This window comes from Kryptolebias marmoratus, linkage group LG22, assembly GCF_001649575.2.
Source record: "Kryptolebias marmoratus isolate JLee-2015 linkage group LG22, ASM164957v2, whole genome shotgun sequence".
NCBI classification, from domain to species: domain Eukaryota; kingdom Metazoa; phylum Chordata; class Actinopteri; order Cyprinodontiformes; family Rivulidae; genus Kryptolebias; species Kryptolebias marmoratus.
The window spans coordinates 19563982-19582657 of NC_051451.1; the positions used below are offsets into that span (position 1 = coordinate 19563982).

At 40.0% G+C, this 18676-nt stretch overlaps 2 protein-coding genes across 2 annotated transcripts in view; one reads left to right on the forward strand and one right to left on the reverse strand.

The window, feature by feature from the left end:
- Nucleotides 1-55: 55 nt before the first annotated feature.
- On the forward strand, nt 56-6579 carry abcg8 (ATP-binding cassette, sub-family G (WHITE), member 8). The gene is made up of 13 exons (XM_017431732.3): nt 56-315; nt 1073-1174; nt 1258-1405; nt 1958-2196; nt 2294-2426; nt 2803-3072; nt 3197-3350; nt 3691-3789; nt 3863-4062; nt 4873-4949; nt 5074-5341; nt 5439-5566; nt 5681-6579. The coding sequence occupies exons 1-13, from the start codon at nt 271-273 to the stop codon at nt 5816-5818; spliced, it is 2001 nt and encodes a 666-aa protein (XP_017287221.1). The 5' UTR covers nt 56-270; the 3' UTR covers nt 5819-6579.
- Nucleotides 6580-8678: 2099 nt separating this feature from the next.
- lrpprc (leucine-rich pentatricopeptide repeat containing) overlaps nt 8679-18676 on the reverse strand; it is a 54892-nt gene continuing 44894 nt past the window's right edge. The window contains exons 33-38 of the mRNA XM_017432147.3: nt 17876-18003; nt 17635-17750; nt 12230-12304; nt 11634-11718; nt 10753-10895; nt 8679-8975 (exon numbers count right to left, since the gene is read on the reverse strand). Coding sequence (XP_017287636.1) covers nt 8904-8975; nt 10753-10895; nt 11634-11718; nt 12230-12304; nt 17635-17750; nt 17876-18003 — 619 coding nt within the window. The 3' untranslated portion in view covers nt 8679-8903. The remainder of the gene's footprint in view (nt 8976-10752; nt 10896-11633; nt 11719-12229; nt 12305-17634; nt 17751-17875; nt 18004-18676) is intronic.

An 18676-nucleotide genomic window follows, 5' to 3' on the forward strand; every position in this document is an offset into this window, starting at 1 on the left:
GGAGTTGTGTAAAGGCAAATGAAGGGAGAGAGGGGAAAAAAAGAGCCCATTCCAGTTCAGTGGATTCACAGACTTGTCTTTCTGTCCTCGGTCCTCATATTGTGGACTGCCTCTAGAAAAGCCATGACTGGCAGGACGAAGAGGGTGAATCACTGACACGACATGAACTTGGATGTCTTCGGGAAGAAGGCTTGTGAGCTGTCAGAGATCTTCAGCTGGACTGGAGTTTACCGCAGAACGGAGAACTAAACTTGCATCATCATCTTCATCATGGACCGAGAAACTGGATTCAGTCACAAAAACAGCTTTTCACAGGTCAACTAAACATTTTCGTACCTTAACTTGCTGTTGGTTCATTCCTTTCCTTAATCATTTCCTTGGCTGTTTTCCGTCCTTTATTACTGGATTGTACTCGCTAAATTCAACAACCATGATTTAAAACCATAGTTTAGAAAAGCACAGCTCAGTTGCGTGCATTATCAACTAAAAATGTTTTCTGTTTAATTCGTCATTTCCAAAACCAATGCCTTAACCATGCTCTGGTAAAAATAGCAAAGTGGCTTATATTGTGCAGAAATTTGCAATGATTGAGTTATTATTAAATGTTTATTATTAACCAGGCATTTTCTTCACTTTCACTTGGATATCTGTGCATTAATTGGGAATATTTAGGCATTACCTAACAGCAATAATAGTGTAAGTTTCCAACTCTGATCCCAAAAAAGCTCTTAAGCAACTCTTTCCATGTGCATGCCAATACAAAAAGAATTACATGCAAGGCTAAACATTGGATAGATTAGTTATAAATGGTTTTTGGCAGAATCTTTTCCCAGTTGGACATTCATTAACTCATATGTGCAAAGCCAGACAAGCTAACTAGCATTATCTAATTAATAATTCTGCATGATTTTCTATAATAAATCTGGAACTTTAATAAATAACGAGACCATACATTCTTTCTTGCAGACTTAACTGTTATAGTTTTAATTTTGTTTTTCTTAGAAATGAATACAATTATTGTGAATATTCAGCCTGAATGAAACTCACAGACTGGTCTTCTCATCTTTAACAGCATCAAGACACAGAGTTGTTCTCGTCTGAAGAGGACAGCAGTCTGTACTTCACCTACAGCGGAGGGTGCAATGAGCTGGAAGTCAACAACCTGCATTACGAGGTGACTTTTAACTGCAGGTTTTACCTCTTTGTGAACCTCATGTTTTATGTGAGCTTGCCGTGTCGATGTGCGTGCTCCCGTAGGTGGACACGGCGGCTCAGATCCCCTGGTATGAGAGGCTGTCTGAGTTCAAACTGCCCTGGGAGATAAGAGGAAACAAGCAGATGGCCATCAACAACCTGAGTCTGAGAGTCCGCAGCGGACAGATGCTGGCACTCATCGGCAGCTCAGGTGATACATAAAGTTTAGTTGCTGCAGTTTCTAGGATTCTTTTGGGCTACTAGAACGGGATTTTGACTAGCTAGTGTGACTTTTTCTTCAATTATTGCCACTAGTTGGTATAAAGGTTTTCCTAATAAGAGTATTTGAGTATTTCTTAAAGTGGTAACAAACTAATGATGCGATCATGGTACAGTACCACAACTTCACAGAACCACAGTAATTCATAGCCAAAATATCTCCACAAAACTTTGTAATTCCTGTAAAAAACTGGAAAGAGAAAGTACTTTTACTGTTAAAATTTGCTGTATTAAACTGTAAAACTACAGTATACAGATATACACATAACACTTTGCATTTACAGTAATATACTATATAAACAAAATATGTTTTTTGTATTGGGAAAATTGATGTATTTAACCGTTAATTCACAGCAATGATGCACTAAGATGTTACACAAGTGCAATTTATTATTATAAAGGATATTCAATAAATGTCCAACATGTTTTCCAGAAAGTTGTCTCTCTGTGCCTAAAGTGTCTTTATTATGGACTTGTCCTCTAGGTTGCGGTAAGACATCTTTGCTGGATATCATAACGTGCCGGGATGAAGGAGGCACAATGACTTCTGGTCAGGTGCTGATCAACGGGAAGCCCAACACCCCACAGCTGGTGAAGAAAAGCATCGCCCACGTCCGCCAGGATGACCGCCTTCTCCCCCACCTCACTGTCCGGGAGACGCTCAGCTTCGTTGCCCAGCTGAGGCTCCCCACTTACTTCACCCAAGCTCAGAGGGACAAACGAGTGAGATCATCAGGAGCAATACGAGAATCCAGCGATTCCCACAGATGGGCCTCTTTCTGAAACGTTTCAAACCCGTGTCTGATGTGGTCCGTCACAGGTGGATGATGTTATTGCCGAACTGCGACTGCGACAGTGTGCACACACCAGGGTGGGAAACGACCACGTGAGGGGAGTTTCAGGAGGAGAGAGAAGAAGAGTCAGTATAGCTGTTCAGCTTCTCTGGAACCCTGGTGAGAAACATGAAAACATAAATCTGAAAACCCTGAGGTTCTCCATAGCCTTCATGCATATGAAACGTTAGTATGAAGTAATATGTTGTGTATTTGTATGCATTTATTCTTTTTCTTTACAGAGATTTTTTAAACAGTTCAGGAGATGTGGATCTTTACAGTTGAGCTAATAAACCCAAAATTAAATGGGTGCTTTAGCTACAGTGTATGCACAGTGGGGGAGGAGAAATGTGTTTTTTGAACATAGGTGCATCTAAACCTTCATAATATATAATCATTAGACTTAAATGATAAAATGGCCTTTTTAACTAGACTGAGGCAGAAAGTCCTGTCTGTTTGTTTCAACGTTTAGTGACCAGAGTTTTGTTTCTTGCAGGTATTTTAATCCTGGACGAGCCCACTTCAGGTTTGGACAGCTTCACTGCCCACAACCTGGTCATCACCCTGTCCCGCCTCGCTAAGGGGAACCGTTTGGTGCTGCTGTCGGTCCACCAGCCTCGATCGGACATCTTCCAGCTCTTCGACCTGGTCGTGCTGCTTTCCTCCGGTTCAGCCGTTTACTGCGGTGCAGCTCGAGACATGGTGCCTTACTTCACTGCTCTGGGGTACCCCTGCCCACGATACTGTAATCCCTCTGACTTCTACGGTTAGTGCGGTTGTCCTAACACTACTTTTCATCACTTCACACTTATTATTGGCTTCTTGAGAACATTAGGGATTCGATTGGCTTCCGTAAGTGGCTTTATCACACTTCTGTACTGCTTGTCCAGTTGATCTGATCAGTATAGACCGGCGCAATCCAGAGCGAGAGGCAGAGAGTTTGGAGCAAGCCAGACTTCTGTCTGAGCAGTTTAAAGAAAAGGTCCGAGACACTGACGACCACATGTGGAAACCAGCTGAAAGCAACGCAACCCAAACTGACAGGTTAGTTGTTTGGCCTCCTTTATTTCTCCTGTTTTCACTGCACCAGCTAGTTTAGAAGTAGAAATTATCTTTTTTTTTTATTGTTACAGTTTCAATAATTAGTTCACAGTGTCCTCCTTCAGTGCCCGTGGAGTCTAAGGGATATTTTGGATCGAAAACAGCCAATGTTGCATTTATTAGAAGCAGAGTTTGACATTTTGCTCTTCCCTCTGACAAATCAACTTCTTGCAACCCAGTCATGTTGTGAGAAACCCACTTCTGAATTTAAATAATCTTTATGGGTGAGTTATAGCTGTGAATACAGCTCAGATCCTAACGTTCTGTCCTTTATGTCCTGCAGTCCCCAGCAGACGAGCAGAAGTAGAGACGAACTCATCACTATTTCCAAAGAAAGAAACAAGCTGCCGGGAAAACTGAACCAGTTCACGATCCTCATCAGGTGAGAGCACACAGAAGGACGCATGAGAGCACTCCAAAGGGACACACAGCGTCTAACCTGTCCTCTCCGTCAGGCGTCACATGCACAATGACTTCAGAGACCTGGTCACCTTGCTGGTCCACGGCTTCGAGGCCCTCCTCATGTCACTGCTGATCGGCTGTTTGTATTTCGGGGCTGGAGAAGAGCGTCTGAACATCCAGGACACAGTGGCCCTCCTCTACATGATCGGAGCTCTCACCCCGTTCGCTGTGGTGCTGGACGTCATAGCTAAATGTGAGCCTGGAGATGGTCCCGATCACACAGATCACACAGATCACACTGATTCTGAGGCATGGTTTTGGTTTTTTTGACAAAAACCTTTTTAATCATGAACACACAGGGGTAAACTACCATCGTTTTTCAGACATAAACTGCAACGTAGATATTTTTTCTCCAAATCTTAGTCTTTTTCTACGAAATATATTATCTTTTACCAGATAAAGCAACAGAAACTTTTTAAAACAAACAACTTGCTATGCTAGATAAAAGCTAACTTGAACACTAATGAGGACAAACGTTTTAAAACTCTTAGAGGAGCTTAATATTTAATTGACGTTCTTTTATCTTCTTTTTCTGATGGAGCAAACGAGATAAATGTGGTGTCATATATTCAGAACATGATCGTTCAGATAAAACCTGCTCTTAATAGCCAACACATGTTAATTTATTATACAACCACATCCATGTATTTAGATTTCAGGAATCGTACTTGTGCCAATATGGGATATTTTTGCATAAGACAGAAGGATAAAAATAATATTTCACATATTCTTCAGTGTGAGGAACATACCAAGCATTGCCACAACAATAACATACAGCTTTTTCTAAGCAACAAATCAGATAAAATACTCTATACATGCTATTTGTTTGGGTTTAATGTGCCTAATTATTTATAAATGTTATTTGCATTTATCCACTTTTTACAAATCTGGATCTTTAAAAAAATCAGTCTGGAAGAGATGATATAGAATAGATTCCCATTTAAATGTCGACCTGAAAGTGTAACCAGGTTACGGAGCACAGACTGACGGATGCTGTCTGCAGGTCACACAGAGAGGGCCATGCTCTACCACGAGCTGGAGGACGGCATGTACTCCGTCACCCCGTACTTCTTTGCAAAGGTAAACCACACAGACTCAAATTCACCTCCTGCAGGGGTCAGTCTCGCTCCACGGGTGCGACACAGTACGCGAAATAAGGTCTGAGAGGGTGCGCGTTTCAGGAGGCGCAATCTGTGCTTTTCAGGTCTTGGGGGAGCTCCCCGAACACTGCGCCTTCACCCTGGTCTATGGCCTGCCCATCTACTGGTTAGCAGGGCTCAACGAGGCTCCAGACCGTTTCCTGCTCAACTTCCTGCTGGTGTGGCTGATGGTCTACTGCAGCCGAAGCATGGCTCTGTTCGTGGCTGCTGCGCTGCCCACCCTGCAGATCTCTGCCTTCACAGGAAACTCTCTGTTCACGGTCTTCTACCTGACCGGAGGGTTTGTCATCAGCCTGGAGAATATGTGGCTCGGTGGGGAGATGAGTTCATTCTCTTTGGTGTCTAAAGAACATGTGCAAAGACAGAGATACAATACTGTGCATGTTTTGTTTTGTTTTGTACTCTCCAGTGGCCTCGTGGCTCTCCTATGCCTCGTTCATGCGTTGGGGCTTTGATGGGATGCTGCAGGTGCAGTTCAGAGGCAATAAGTACCCCGTCACAATCGGAAACTTCACATTCAATGTTGACGGCATACATGTGAGTAAGAACACTGCAATCTCATTTAATAGTCAGAATCTCCTTCAGTGTTTCCAGTTTTAGAACACAGACTTCAGATTAACTGGTGACTGAGCCCAAATGTTCCTCTTTCAGGTGGTGGAGGCCATGAAGATGAACCAGTACCCTCTGTTCTCCTGCTACCTGGTGCTGCTGGCCATCTACCTGGGCTTCATCCTGCTCTACTTTCTGTGCCTCAAGTTCATCAAGCAGAAGTCCAGTCAGGACTGGTGAAGGACGGCGCCAGCTCCAACAACGAGACCGAAACCCGCCTGAAATCACACTTTTTCTTTCGTTTTTGCTCATCAGAGAGTGTATTTGTTAAAGTTCTAGTTCGACTGGTTCGACTCGGAGCTTTCACTCTATGAATTATATGGTTTGTTTTCATGTTTTACTGTAAAAAAACAACAAAAACAGAACATAAGGGGAAAAAGTTTCTTTAATGTTGGCCTCGGGATCCTTTTCTTAAATGACCTTCTTGACTCTCGGTGGGAATATTGGAAATTATTGTAATTGTTTTAAAAAAACTAACTTTTTGCATTGAGATAAAACATGTTGCTGTGCCACGGTCTGCTGCTGGGTGGCAGCAAAGCACTGCAGTGACATCCAGATGATTTTTTTTTCTCCTTTCTTTCTTTCTTTCTCCTGCTTTTTCTGTCATGGCAAATGATTAGAGCTCTACTTTGGCAGATATCCATCTGCAGCTTTTCCTTGTTCCATTTTCAGTCCTTTTTTTCCCCCCAGCAGCTTTATCTTTTCTTTTATATGGAAGATTATTAAGCTTACTGTAACAATGTGTGTCACAGTGTAGAGCACTAAAAAGAAAAGCCGAGTACAGATTTAGTAAGTCACACTTGATCAGAAAACTCTTGTACTTGTTGTGTCCTCATAGATTGAAGGTAGAGTACGGTGTGTGTGTTTTTGCACTGGTGCAAAGGCCGGTTGAATGTTTTACCTGTTTGAGTCCAAATTAGTAAAGCATTAAATTGAAATCACTTGATCTGAGTGTTTTTTGTCTTCATGTTGTTGCTTGTAGACTCACTGCAAAGTCATTATAAAAACTTCTTCAACACTGAGCTCCTTAAACTTGTTCGTTCTAATATTTCAAAAGCAAAATGGACAAACCTCTAAAATATTAGAAGCTGAAGTTGTCGCTGGTTTTTAATTTGAATCCTCTAAGAACTCCACGGCCCGAGCCAACACACTGACGTCCGCCCAGTCCTCTTTAAAACATCACCCAACGCCTGCGTTAGTCAGCGCCAACGACTTGAATTAAAGAAACAGAAAACTTTGAGGACAAATCTGAAGAGCTAACGCTTTAACGCCAAGAAGAGGAAACCTTAAAGAGGTCTCTCATTCAGTGGTAGTGATGAATGTAAAATGGATAAAAATAAACTTTTTTATCTGTTTGGTTTGAAAATACCTGCACTCATCAATGAGTGTGGGGCTGTTTTTATGTTTTTGATAATCATTTTTAAAATGCTGCGAATTAAAGGCAAGTTTCGATGCTCATAATAAGCAAGTCTCTGTGACAGTGAATGGGTTGGACCTTTATTTTAATGTAGATGTATTTTTATGACCACATTTGTCAGCATTGCTACAGTTGGTTTGACTAAAAACTTTATAAGAGCTTTTAAGTTATGTTCAGGGCATTATTAGTTTACTTTCGGATTTTTTGTCTGCAATTTCACTGAAAGAATTACACTTTTAGCTCAACTACCTAAATAATTAGCTGTATTTTTAATATTTGGACATACAAATGATGAACATATGAGTCAGGTTATAGATTAAAGGTAAAGATAAAACGCCTTGTAGAAGAACCATCTTATAAATCTATTTTTTTTAACTGAATAACTTCCTTCTTTTTCTTTTATTACGCTCCAAAAAATGTTAAGGTTTGTGGTGAAACAAAACCCTGTTTGACGGCACCTGATGCTCTGGGATAAAGTTTCTGGTTTCTTTAAGGCGCTAATTCAAATGTTTAAAAGATCCAACAAGACACTCAAAATGCTGGTAAATACTGATTTTTGTGAAACCCAATTTCAAGTGTTCACATACTTTATCGTACTTAAAATATTACAAAACAAGTAAACTTCCTTATGAAAAACTAAAAGCAGTTTAATTACAAATCCTCCTTTTTCCGTTTCCTCTACAAACGTACTCAAAGTTACAAAAAACCCTCAGATTTAACAAACAAGAACGATTCTATTTTCTGACCTAATACTGACGATAGTGTTATTTTATTTGTGTGTTTATACGGACAAAAGCCTTCTCTATTAATATCACAAATGTGTATAAACCGTGGGAATAGTTTTTATGTTTTAGTTTTTATAAAACAAACAAACAACAAATAAGAAGACATGAATCTGAAAAGCTACAAGGACACAGTCTATCATATTTATCTGTGTTCAGTTAAAAAAAAGAAGAAAACATAAGGAGTTATATATGTTATAACTAGATTAATTATTCTTAAATAACCAATCCAAGAATTTGTCTCGGCTTATCAGATCACGCTTTAAGATGCCATTTTAGATATTTATATGTGCTGACAAAAACCCTAAATAGCATTAAAATCATGAAAAAGTCATAAAAAGAACCAAACCTGAACTCTGATTTGGCTGTAAAACGGGTATAAAAAATTAAAACACGTGGGATTAAACTCCTCTAATTTCAGCAGAAATGTTCAAAGTTTAATGACGGAGGAACATTTATGAACTTCCATGTAATTCCTTAAAACATCGAAAGCAAAAGCCATTTTTCCAATATATTAAATAACATGGAAAAGTACACAAAATATGACATCTAACCATCATACTGAGGCCGTTGGAGAAAGATATTTTTTGCGTGTGTGTATATAAATTTAAACGCTGGATCAAAATGCCTTTTTTGTATCTTTAGGTTACATCTGTGACATAACTATGGCAGTCAGGTGATTAAAGTTGAGGGGAAAATCTATATTTTACTGTTAATTGTAGTTTTAACTATGTTATAATGAGTTCAATTTTATTTTGCACCACTGAGCTGCATCCGACACGTTTCGATCTAAATGTAAAACTTTAAAAATAAGCTAAAACAACAAAATAAAACCAAAAAATACTTTGATGTACTCATCATTTATTAGCGTAAATAGTCCTGTACAGATTCAACATCTTTGCCAGGATCATTGCTATTACAGGGGATAGTTTAAACACCCATAAGTTACAACAAAACATTCAACATTTCAGCTCAAACAACTTGTATTAAAAAAAAAAAAAAAAAGAGGAGAAAACAAGAACTAAATCAGGAGGGATTTGGACAAAGGAATGGGGATGTGATGAGTTTATTCCTCTGCCGATGCCTGGATTTTGGCAGACCTTTCTCTCAGCTTGTCTGCGTAAAACTTAAAGGACTCCTGGAAAGAAGAAAGAGGGAGACAATTCAGTGACAAACAAACAAACTGCACATGCTCAGTCTGCCTGTAAGGTGTGTGTGTGTGTTTCTATCTCGCATCTTTCAGAACCCTGAGCAGCGTGAGAGCCCTCTCGGGTCCGTCTAAATAGTCTCCAGTCTCCAACCAGGTTGTCTCGTTTCATCTTTAAATCCTTGTTAAGACACAAATAAGGGATTTGTAGCGTGCTCCCCGAATGCACACGCCCGTTCGTTGCCTCTGTTCCTGACTAATTAATCAGCGTTTTGATCCAGCTGAAATGTTGCGCTGGGTGTTTTTGTTTTTTGGAGGGAGGAGAAGGTGAGAGCGATTACGCCGGCTCCTCGCGATGTGAGCAAGACTCCAGTAATTAATGGCGTTTAAATAAAAATAATAAATGAAGCCAGAGCGATCCTGGCACGGTTTCAAAGCGTCACTTCAGCCTAATTACAGAAACTTATTTCCTCGCTGGAATTTCCCCCCCGTTTTTATTTGTGCAGGTTTTCCCACAGAGCTGAAAACAACTAGAAACAAAAAGGCAAAAGCAACGTTTCAAGACGGAGAGGACGAAGTCCAACAAACACAGGAGAGCTTCTGCCTATTTGTCCAAAACTTCTGAACAGCCTGAATGTTCACCTTTCCCTCTCCTTGTAACTCTTCCCCTCTCCTCCAGTGATAAAGCCAGCCGTCACTTAGCTACCCTGACACTTTGTGAATAATGCAGCAACGTCTCCACCTTCATCCCCCTCCTTTCTCCTTCTATCTTCATCCTGCAGGTGAGTGATGGGAAAGTAAAGAGTCAGGCTGCGGTCTACACCTGCCTCCAGGGGACGGCACCAGAGTGAAGCTGCTGAAAGGACTCTGTGTGTGTGTGTCCGCTGCCAAAAATAGGGCTACATCAGCTTACAAAATGTTCAATGTGCTGAAATGCTCAAAAACACTATGAGTCAGAAAAAGAAGAGAGGCTACTACAGTGACACCATCTCACTGGCACAACACGCTGCATGAACTCAGCTTCCTGAGGGGATCAGCTCTGACACACACACACACACACACACACACACCACCAGCTGCAGGACTGCTTCTTCACATTCCCACACGATGGTCCACATTAGGACAAAGGCTGGACAAAGTGTCCCCCCTGCCCGCTCCGGTTAGCTGCTTCAGGCTGTGATACAGAATACCTCAGCAACAGGTGTGTGTTAGTTACTGACTTTTATTGGATTTAGATTGTTAAAATTTACACAAAATCAACACCCATCTTCTTAATTTAACCAGTCACTTCGATCAGCCTTTAAATCTGACTCCAAACACTGGAGGATGTTTGTATTTTTACATCAGTTCTGGCTGTAGAAAAGAAGAACCCTTAAGAATGATTTCAAAATGCTTCTTTTGAATCAAACTTTAAAAAGGCACAGTCTACAAAAGTATCATGTTTAGGTAAACAATATTTATAACGTGAAGATTGTGGAGTCCATAAAGAACATATTTGAATTTCATTTATTTATTTAATAGCCTTGTCTATACACTTTCTAAACGCTGTTAAACTGATTTTAACCAGATTATTCCAGATGGTTTGATGCTGTATCACCATTATTATTAATATTATTATTATAGGAACAAGTAAAATCAGTCTAACCAACAAAATGTCAAAAAAAGACTGATCACTGGTGTTCGATCCAATGAAGTATCCTTCCATCTCCTACATCCTCACTGTCTGGATCCATCTTTATGTGTGTTTATGTGTGTGTCAGTGACTCACGGGGGGCTCGGTGAAGGGTACGTCCTCTCCGGCATTACGGTAAAGCACAGCCAGCCGTTTGAGCGTCAGCTCGTCCAAAGGAATCCCGTTCTCCGTCATCTCCTTCTGCAGAGCTTTGGCCGAAGCCAAGTCCTCATCCTGAGCTGTCAGACGAGACAGGTAAAAAACAAAAAGAAAGATAAAAACCCCACCACAAAACTCTTATGTACATGTGAAGCTTTAAACAAGTATATGTGAACATCTGGAGATGATATGCATGTAGTTTTTGATAAAAGTTAACACTTTTGAAATTATTTAAAGCAGAAATCATGTTAATTTGAAAGCTAAATTCAGGTTTTAACTTTGAATTATTGATGCTGAAGCCTCCTTTAGGAAACCAAATCTCATGTGTGTTCAGTTATATCAATATTATTATCATTACTTGTAAACCTGCAACAAATGGGTGTAAAGAAAAGATAAAAAGCAGACAGTTGGTGTGAGAAGGAAAAGAAAAATAACTTTTTCTTCGGCAGCCTTGGCCAAGCAGCCAGATAATAATGATTAAATCATCTGTGATGCCACAAGATGATAGAGTGAAAAAAGAAAAGAAAGACAGGAAAATATGGAGAGTTAAATGTCAATAAGAGTAAAAAAAGAGAGAGAGTACAAAAAGAAGTGGGAAAAACATGTGAAGTAAAAAGCTGAAGTGGCAGAACGTGTTGAGATTAGCACGCTAGGCTAGCCAGGAGTGAGAACAGATTAATCGACATGTGTTCTTCTAACCCCTGAAACGTCTGGCTGCACACACACACACACACTCTTTGACCTCCTGCATTGTTAATGCTGACTCAGACACAGATCAGAGCCGCCTGCTGCCTTGACGCGGCCGTGTCTTGTCTTACCGATAGCCTTCATCAAGTACGAATACAGGACCCTCTCCTCAGCAAAGTCTGGGACCAGGGTCATCAGGTTCCTGATCGTGTTAACCTGCGGGCACAAAGATTTGTTCTTGTAGGAAAACGAGACATATTCACATGCAAAGATTTACTCGAAGAAAAACGAAAAATGCAGCATTTGTTCGAGACCGAAAAGTGTCCTTTAATTTAAAACCAAAAAAACCTTTTTTTGGCATCCATTTCTGTAAAATGGCAATGAATGAATGAACTCCATGTGAATATTTCTATTAACTGAACACAAAGTTCCTTTAAATATTAGCAAAATGATTGTTTCCTGCAATTTCACTCTTTTCTTTTTATAAAACACAGATATTAGCAGCCGAATTACTCAGATCAGATGAGCCATTTAAAAAAAAAATGCTTTTACATCTAATATTTGCATATAAAGGCAGATCTGTAAGGTTAGTTTTGAACTTTTCTGTTAGTTAAAGGAACTTAGAAATGAATCTGAACACAGCTGAACAAGTAAATATTGAATAAGAGGGCGATTAAACCAACATCAGACCGTTTAATGAGCACAGAGTGACATGGTGAGGCGTTACCTGTCCAGGTTTCTGAGCCTTCCAAGACATAAACGACATGAAGAAGTTGCTCTGTTCGGCCAATCCTTTACAGCGCTGCGACCAGACGAGAAAAGACCAGAAACGGGACATAAGTAGGAGCAATAACGCTGAATCCTCTCAACTTTTTTTTTTTTTTAGGTCAACACGACTCTCCAACCTGTGCTCTTCACTGAGTTTCAGTATATAAATTCACACGCACTCCTGCACACCCACGCGTTCGCAGGAATACTTATACGCGCAGGGCTAGCCGCAGGTTAAAGGATAATTATGGATCTAATAACTGCTCGTTTCTTTGAGAATTTAAATGTACAGCACTTTTCTCATCAGAAAGCATAATTACGATCAATTAGCCGCCGTAAAGGCCAAATCAGCTGCTCGCTGGAAACGTACGAGCGGGCTGAGGCCGAGCTGCTCGTTCAGCTTCGAGGCTTAAATTAGTCCATGAGGTGAGGTAAGAAAAGGGGGGATATATTAAGTAGATACAACTAGTTCATATGTTTTGTTGTGACAATGTCTGGGTGGTCATTAACCAGCAGTGAGAGTTTCTTAAAAAAAAAAACACACAAAACAGTGAAACCTTTAAATTGGTAACTTTGCTCTACCTGAATTGCAAATGACTTTTAGTTTGTTTATTAGCCAGCTTCATTTTATTAGGAAACATTCGAACAAGTGCACCATGGGATGACAGCATCATAGTCAGAAAAATAAACAATGGGAGAGCAGCAAAAGGGTTACAATTTAAAGGCTTAACTTTTCTTAACTCTCCATGCTAGAACTCTAAAGAAAGATTCTTATCTTAAAAAATTATTACATTTTCTTTGGTCAAATCTTAAGAATATATACACTATTGAATGCGATATAGCGACATGTGCTCTGATTATGACTCTCAGCTACGACCACACGAGATTTTAGCTCCATATCTATAAAACTCAGTAAGTTATAGCAACTTTTTATTGTTATCATTACAGCCAAGTGGGCTATAGAGTTTGATGGAAACAGTTTTTCTGACCCATTTGCCAAATATAATAATAATAATAATAATAAAGCTTGTTTCCAGTCAGAGGAGGAAAGCTGATGTCTGTGATGATACAGAGAGTATACGACTGTAAAGAACGATTTTCATTCTGCACAATAAGGTAGCATCATAAACAGAGTGCAGAGAAAAGTCTTCAGCTCCTCAGTGAACAACAAGTGTTTGTTTGTGGAGGAGATCGTGGCCTAAAAGCTTTGGAGCTTTCAGCTGTCATCAAGTCGGCCCCAATCTACTGAAACCTTTACAACAATGAAGGTGGAGTTTCCTCCTTTTAGGCTTTTTTTTAACTGAACTAAAGGATGTTAGTATTTTAACTAATTTGTCATTTGTTTTAAATGTCTCTTTTACGGCTTTTCTTGATTTTAATGCTCTTTTGGCCATACATTTTTTGGGGGGAATTGATTGCGCATCGCTTCAGTCAGTTGTTTTCAGTGAGCTTTCTTAAAAAAAAAAAAAAAAACATTTAATTTTGATTTAAGGCGACGATTCTATAACTTTTCTCACTTTGTTTGTTTGTTCATTTTTGGTTTGTGTCGCTGGCGTCACATTTTCTATTTGTTTGATTTTTGTCAGTGAACAACAACAACAACAAAAAAAAAATCATTTCCTGTATACTTTTCTTAGAGAAATTAAGGCTCAAATAAAAGAAAGAATAGATTCAATGGTCTGATAACCAATGAGGATTACTGAGGGGGGATTCAGGAGTTCTGAAACACACGAGCTGTGAAATCTTACAGCTGACTGATATTTGTGTCCTTTTAATACTAATAAAAAAATCATAAAAACTCCTCACTTGTTTGGGGAGCAGATGCATTAACACAGCTGGATCCTGAGCCTTTTCTGCTTCTCTTGGCTGAACATCAGTGAGATCTGACTCGAAACTAGTCGTCAACTAACGTGTTTCACTCCTCCTCCGCTTCGTACGAAATTAAAAGCGAGTGGCATGCGAGGGTTTTAACTGCAACACACACACACACACACACACACAAAGAAAGCAGCAGCCTTTCTGAGTCACTGAGTGGCAGAATGGCTTTAGTACAATCAGGCAATTAGGCCGAGTCTCCGTCTCCACATTTGAAGCTTCACGCTCTCACTCGCCTCCTCTTCTGTGCGTTTCCCCTCCACTGCCACATTTCCCCACTCTACAACCGAGCGGGCCTGCCGTCTACTCCCACTCCTCGCACACGCCGCCTAAAAGCCCTGCGCACCCTGGGAATCCTCCCTCCTCCTCCTCCTCTACGACCCGTTCCAGCACGTAAGCAGTTGTAGAGGAGTTTGTTAAAGCGCTCGCCTCCTTAACGGCTGCCTTCATCCCTCCTGCTCCCCACCGGCCTCACCTCCTTCTCTCCTGATAGCCTTGTCATCATTACAGTCTGCTCGCCTACTTAAAAGCTTTTCAGAGTTTTGGTCCTGCTTCACTTATGATGGGATGGAGGAGTTATAGCCGCTACCCTCCAGTGACCCAGGAGGAGCAGCTCGGAGGGGAGGGAGGGAGGGAGGGAGGGAGGGGGGACTAAAACAAACCACGGAGCGCCAGTTTGGCTCCGGCCTCGACATGAAACTTCAAACTCCAACTTTAACTACGAGACAAACAGGAGAGCATGTTTCAGATTAGCGTTTGCTTGTTGAGAGCAGAAAGATTTTGTTTTTTGCTGCTCATGTTTTGATCAATGATTTATTTCTTCACAGCTTAAAAAACACCTCAAGTGTTTCTCTCAGATGTTTACACCGGTTCACATTTACACTAATCTTTATCTAAACCAGTTCGATAAGATTAGATTATTAGTTTCTAAACATCCTAAACTAAACTTTCTGCTGCCTTTGTTACTTTAATTTTGTTGGCGATTCCTTAATTTTGTGTACATTTCTAATTTAATCTCATCTTTAGATTTTAAATTCTGTTTTATCACCAAAACATCTAAAAAGCATTTATTATTCTCGCATAGCATGTGAGCCGATTTAAATCTGTAGCTGCTGGAGATCCCAAAGGGGAACTCATGTAGTAGAAAAATGCCAAAACTGCTAGTATTTTTATGATTAATGGCTTTATTATTAATTAATCATTAATCCAAACCTGATCAGATTCAGGGATCCACTTCTGTACTTTGAAAGGAGGGAAATTTACTCTAATTTTACTCTAATTTCAGATTTTTAAAACGCAGAAAGTTGTTACAGTTATTAAGATTAATGCATTAAATCTGAAATGTTTCTGAGTCAAACAGAAAAATCTTGAGTTTAGCTTGTAAACGCTGCGTTTGTAAAGTCATCGTTAGTTATGTCAGATAAATACAGTAAAACTCAGTGTGAAGGGGATTTAAACTGGAAAATAATGTAGTGATACCTCAAACAGGGATTTATTAAAACAGGAGGGGAAAAATCATGTTTCAAAAGAGAAATTTAAATTTATTTATAAATATAAAAAGTACAATGTCTCCCCTGAATTTAGTCTAAAAAACATTTTGAAGTTAGTTTTCCAATCTTCCTCTCCTCTTACAGAGAAACTGGAGAGCTGACTGCGTGTTACAGCTTTAAAATCCTGTAACCTTAGTCAGCCTTTAAATAATAATAAAGAAGGGAGTAGGAAGTAATGTATCTGTTCATTAACATGCATGTTAGTCAGACATCCCTGTTTAAAGATTAAAAGGGATAATCACTCAGGATGTCAGGGAGAGTTGAGGGACAAATGCTGACTTTCTCCGTTTCCGTGTTGAGCTCTCGATGCAAAAAAAAAAAAAAAAAANGTCTATATTTCTGTCCCAGGGTTTCCAACATTAACAGAGTATTGAGTTTTTTAAAAAAAAAAAAAAAAGCCATTTATTGTGAAAAAGGGACGACGGTACTGACTTTACAGGTAAATTAAAGCAGATCAAATTCTCCCTGGTTCTTGCTCTAATCGAGTTTTTAACAATTTGGAAATAAAACATGTTTAACTGCATATTACTCTGTTTGTACTTGCTTTACTCTTTTGCTTCTTTTCAAAAAATAAAAATAAAAAACCCTGAAACTCCAAATGTAGTTCTTGTTAATGGAGTGTTATAGAGAACATTCAATGAGCGGAAACACTGATTTCTGCAGTTGGTGATTAAAAAGCCATGAATTTTACCAAGTTGAGATGTAAGTAATATTCAGTGTCTGTAACGTGGTCGATCACAGACAGACTATACTATAGGAAGTAAACAAAGAGAAATGGTTTTATCTTAATGTGTTTTGGAGCTTCATCGTCCCTCATGCAGCCTTGTTTCCTCCACCCTGAAGCCCGCTGTCATATATTCATGTCCCAGGGCTCGATGAAAAGCCACTGAGCTGTGATGTATGAACTGAGATAAATAAGTGAAGCAGCAGACGGCCGGTGTCAGACCACCGGGCTCAGCGGGTAAAACGAGGGCGAGCTTTTCTTCTCACAAACGCGAAGCTGGATAAATAAGTCAGAAAGTGAGTCTGAGCATCGACAAGTGGATTAAATTCATCATCGAGTCTCGTGTCGACTTGGTTTTGTCGTCAGCTGCCGCCAAGGACGGCGGGCAGTCATGTAAATGCATGTATGTGTTTATCCATATGTCTGTTAGCAAAATATCTCACGAAACAGGGCAGATTTTAATGAAATAATCATTGTGTGTGCATCTACTTAATTCAAAATGTCTAAAACTCTTTAAATGTTTATGGATCCTGAGTTTAAATTGGGTCTGGTGGTAGCTGAGAGTCATCCCCATCACACACTCTGAGTGCTAACTGATCACAGGAGATCCTTGATTTAAACGTCCTTATAGACAGGCGGCGGGCAATATGCATTACTTCAGATAATCCTAGTTTAATATTTTTGTTGTTGTTGTTGTTTTAGGAGCGTGGGGTAGAGTAGATTAATGTTAATGTTGTCACTTGCAAAGTGGTCAAAAATAGACCATGTCTTGCTCAAAATGCTTAAAATTATTACAAAAAAAGAGAAATCAAAGCTAAGCTGGATATATATTGACACACATCTGAAAAAGCAGCAGCAGATTGTTTTACTCATTCACTTTGTTCAGATTAATGAATAAGATGAGAAACAATCTGACCAGAAAGCCACACTTTCTGAGGTGAAACCATCAAAGTTCAGTAAGTTCTATATTCGTCTCCACTGATTCTTGATTTTCCTCGAATCACAATAACTGTCTTGGCTTAACCTCTATGGATCGCAATCAAACTAATCTGAAAGTTAAAGAGGACAGATTCACCGCCCAATCTAAAAGACACAACATGTAAGGTCAAACACCATTTTTGAATCTGGAGAACTACCTGCAAAAAATATATCAGTGATACTTCAGGTTTCCAGTAACAGTGTTGCTCTCTTACACACACACACACAGATACTCACATCCAGCATGAATCTGGCCTCGTCCATTCTGTTATTTTCCAACAGCTGGAAAAAGAGATCTAAAGCTGGTATGTAGCAGTTAAAGTGGTTGGCTAGCCGCTCTGCCATAGCACTCACTGCAACAGGAACAAGCACACACCGGTCAGGACATATTTGCTTCTGCTGGGCGTCATTTATACATCGCTCCACGTTCTTTTTACATATTAAACGTGTACACATCGTCTCTGTGTGGGTGTCTTACACTTGTCAAAGGCCTTTTCGTTGCCAGATTCCACGACCTTTTTGAAGACAAACGATAACCTGGGCTTTGAGGTGCTTGGAGTCAGGCAGATTTCTTCCAGCAGCCCTACTGCCAAATCAAGATCCCCACTGAAAAGAAAGGATGGGAAGACTTTATTTGCAGATTACCAACAACAGAAAGCAGTTATGTGAACTATGAAATGGTTTTTGTTGTATTTTGTTTTCTATTAGAAAACTGGATGTGTCGAATAATAAATTTCCACCAAGGAACCGTTCAAGGAACACAAACTACAAAATGTCCAACATGGCCACATTTATATAAGGGATGCTGAGGAACTAGAACAATAAAGTTGCTCCCTATTGTTGTATTAAGTTTATAAAACAACTCAACAAAAAAATATCAGCTTCCCTTTCTGTCCTTTAGAACTTCCCTCTGGGGGCAAATCTACTCAGACTCCCATTAACTCGGTGAAATCTTTGTTTTAGGTTTTTGTTTTTGCTGATGTTGCCACAACCAAATAAAAGGCTGCACGGCAAAGCACTACAAGTCGGAAACAACTCAGTCTGGCAACCTGAGCTCTGCGCTAACACTTTACGCTCCCTGCCCTCTCGCCGCCGTCACTGGTTGTAATGGTGTGTGTGCGTGTGTGTGTGTTTGCGTGCGTCTAGAAGTGAGCGACTATATCCATGCTGATTGTTGCAACCGGGACCGTCTGAATAATTCAGGGAGGGCCCCCACTAAATGTGGAGCGCCGCTTTTCCGCCGCAGCTCTTAACCAGTCAGCTTGACTCAGATACGGGG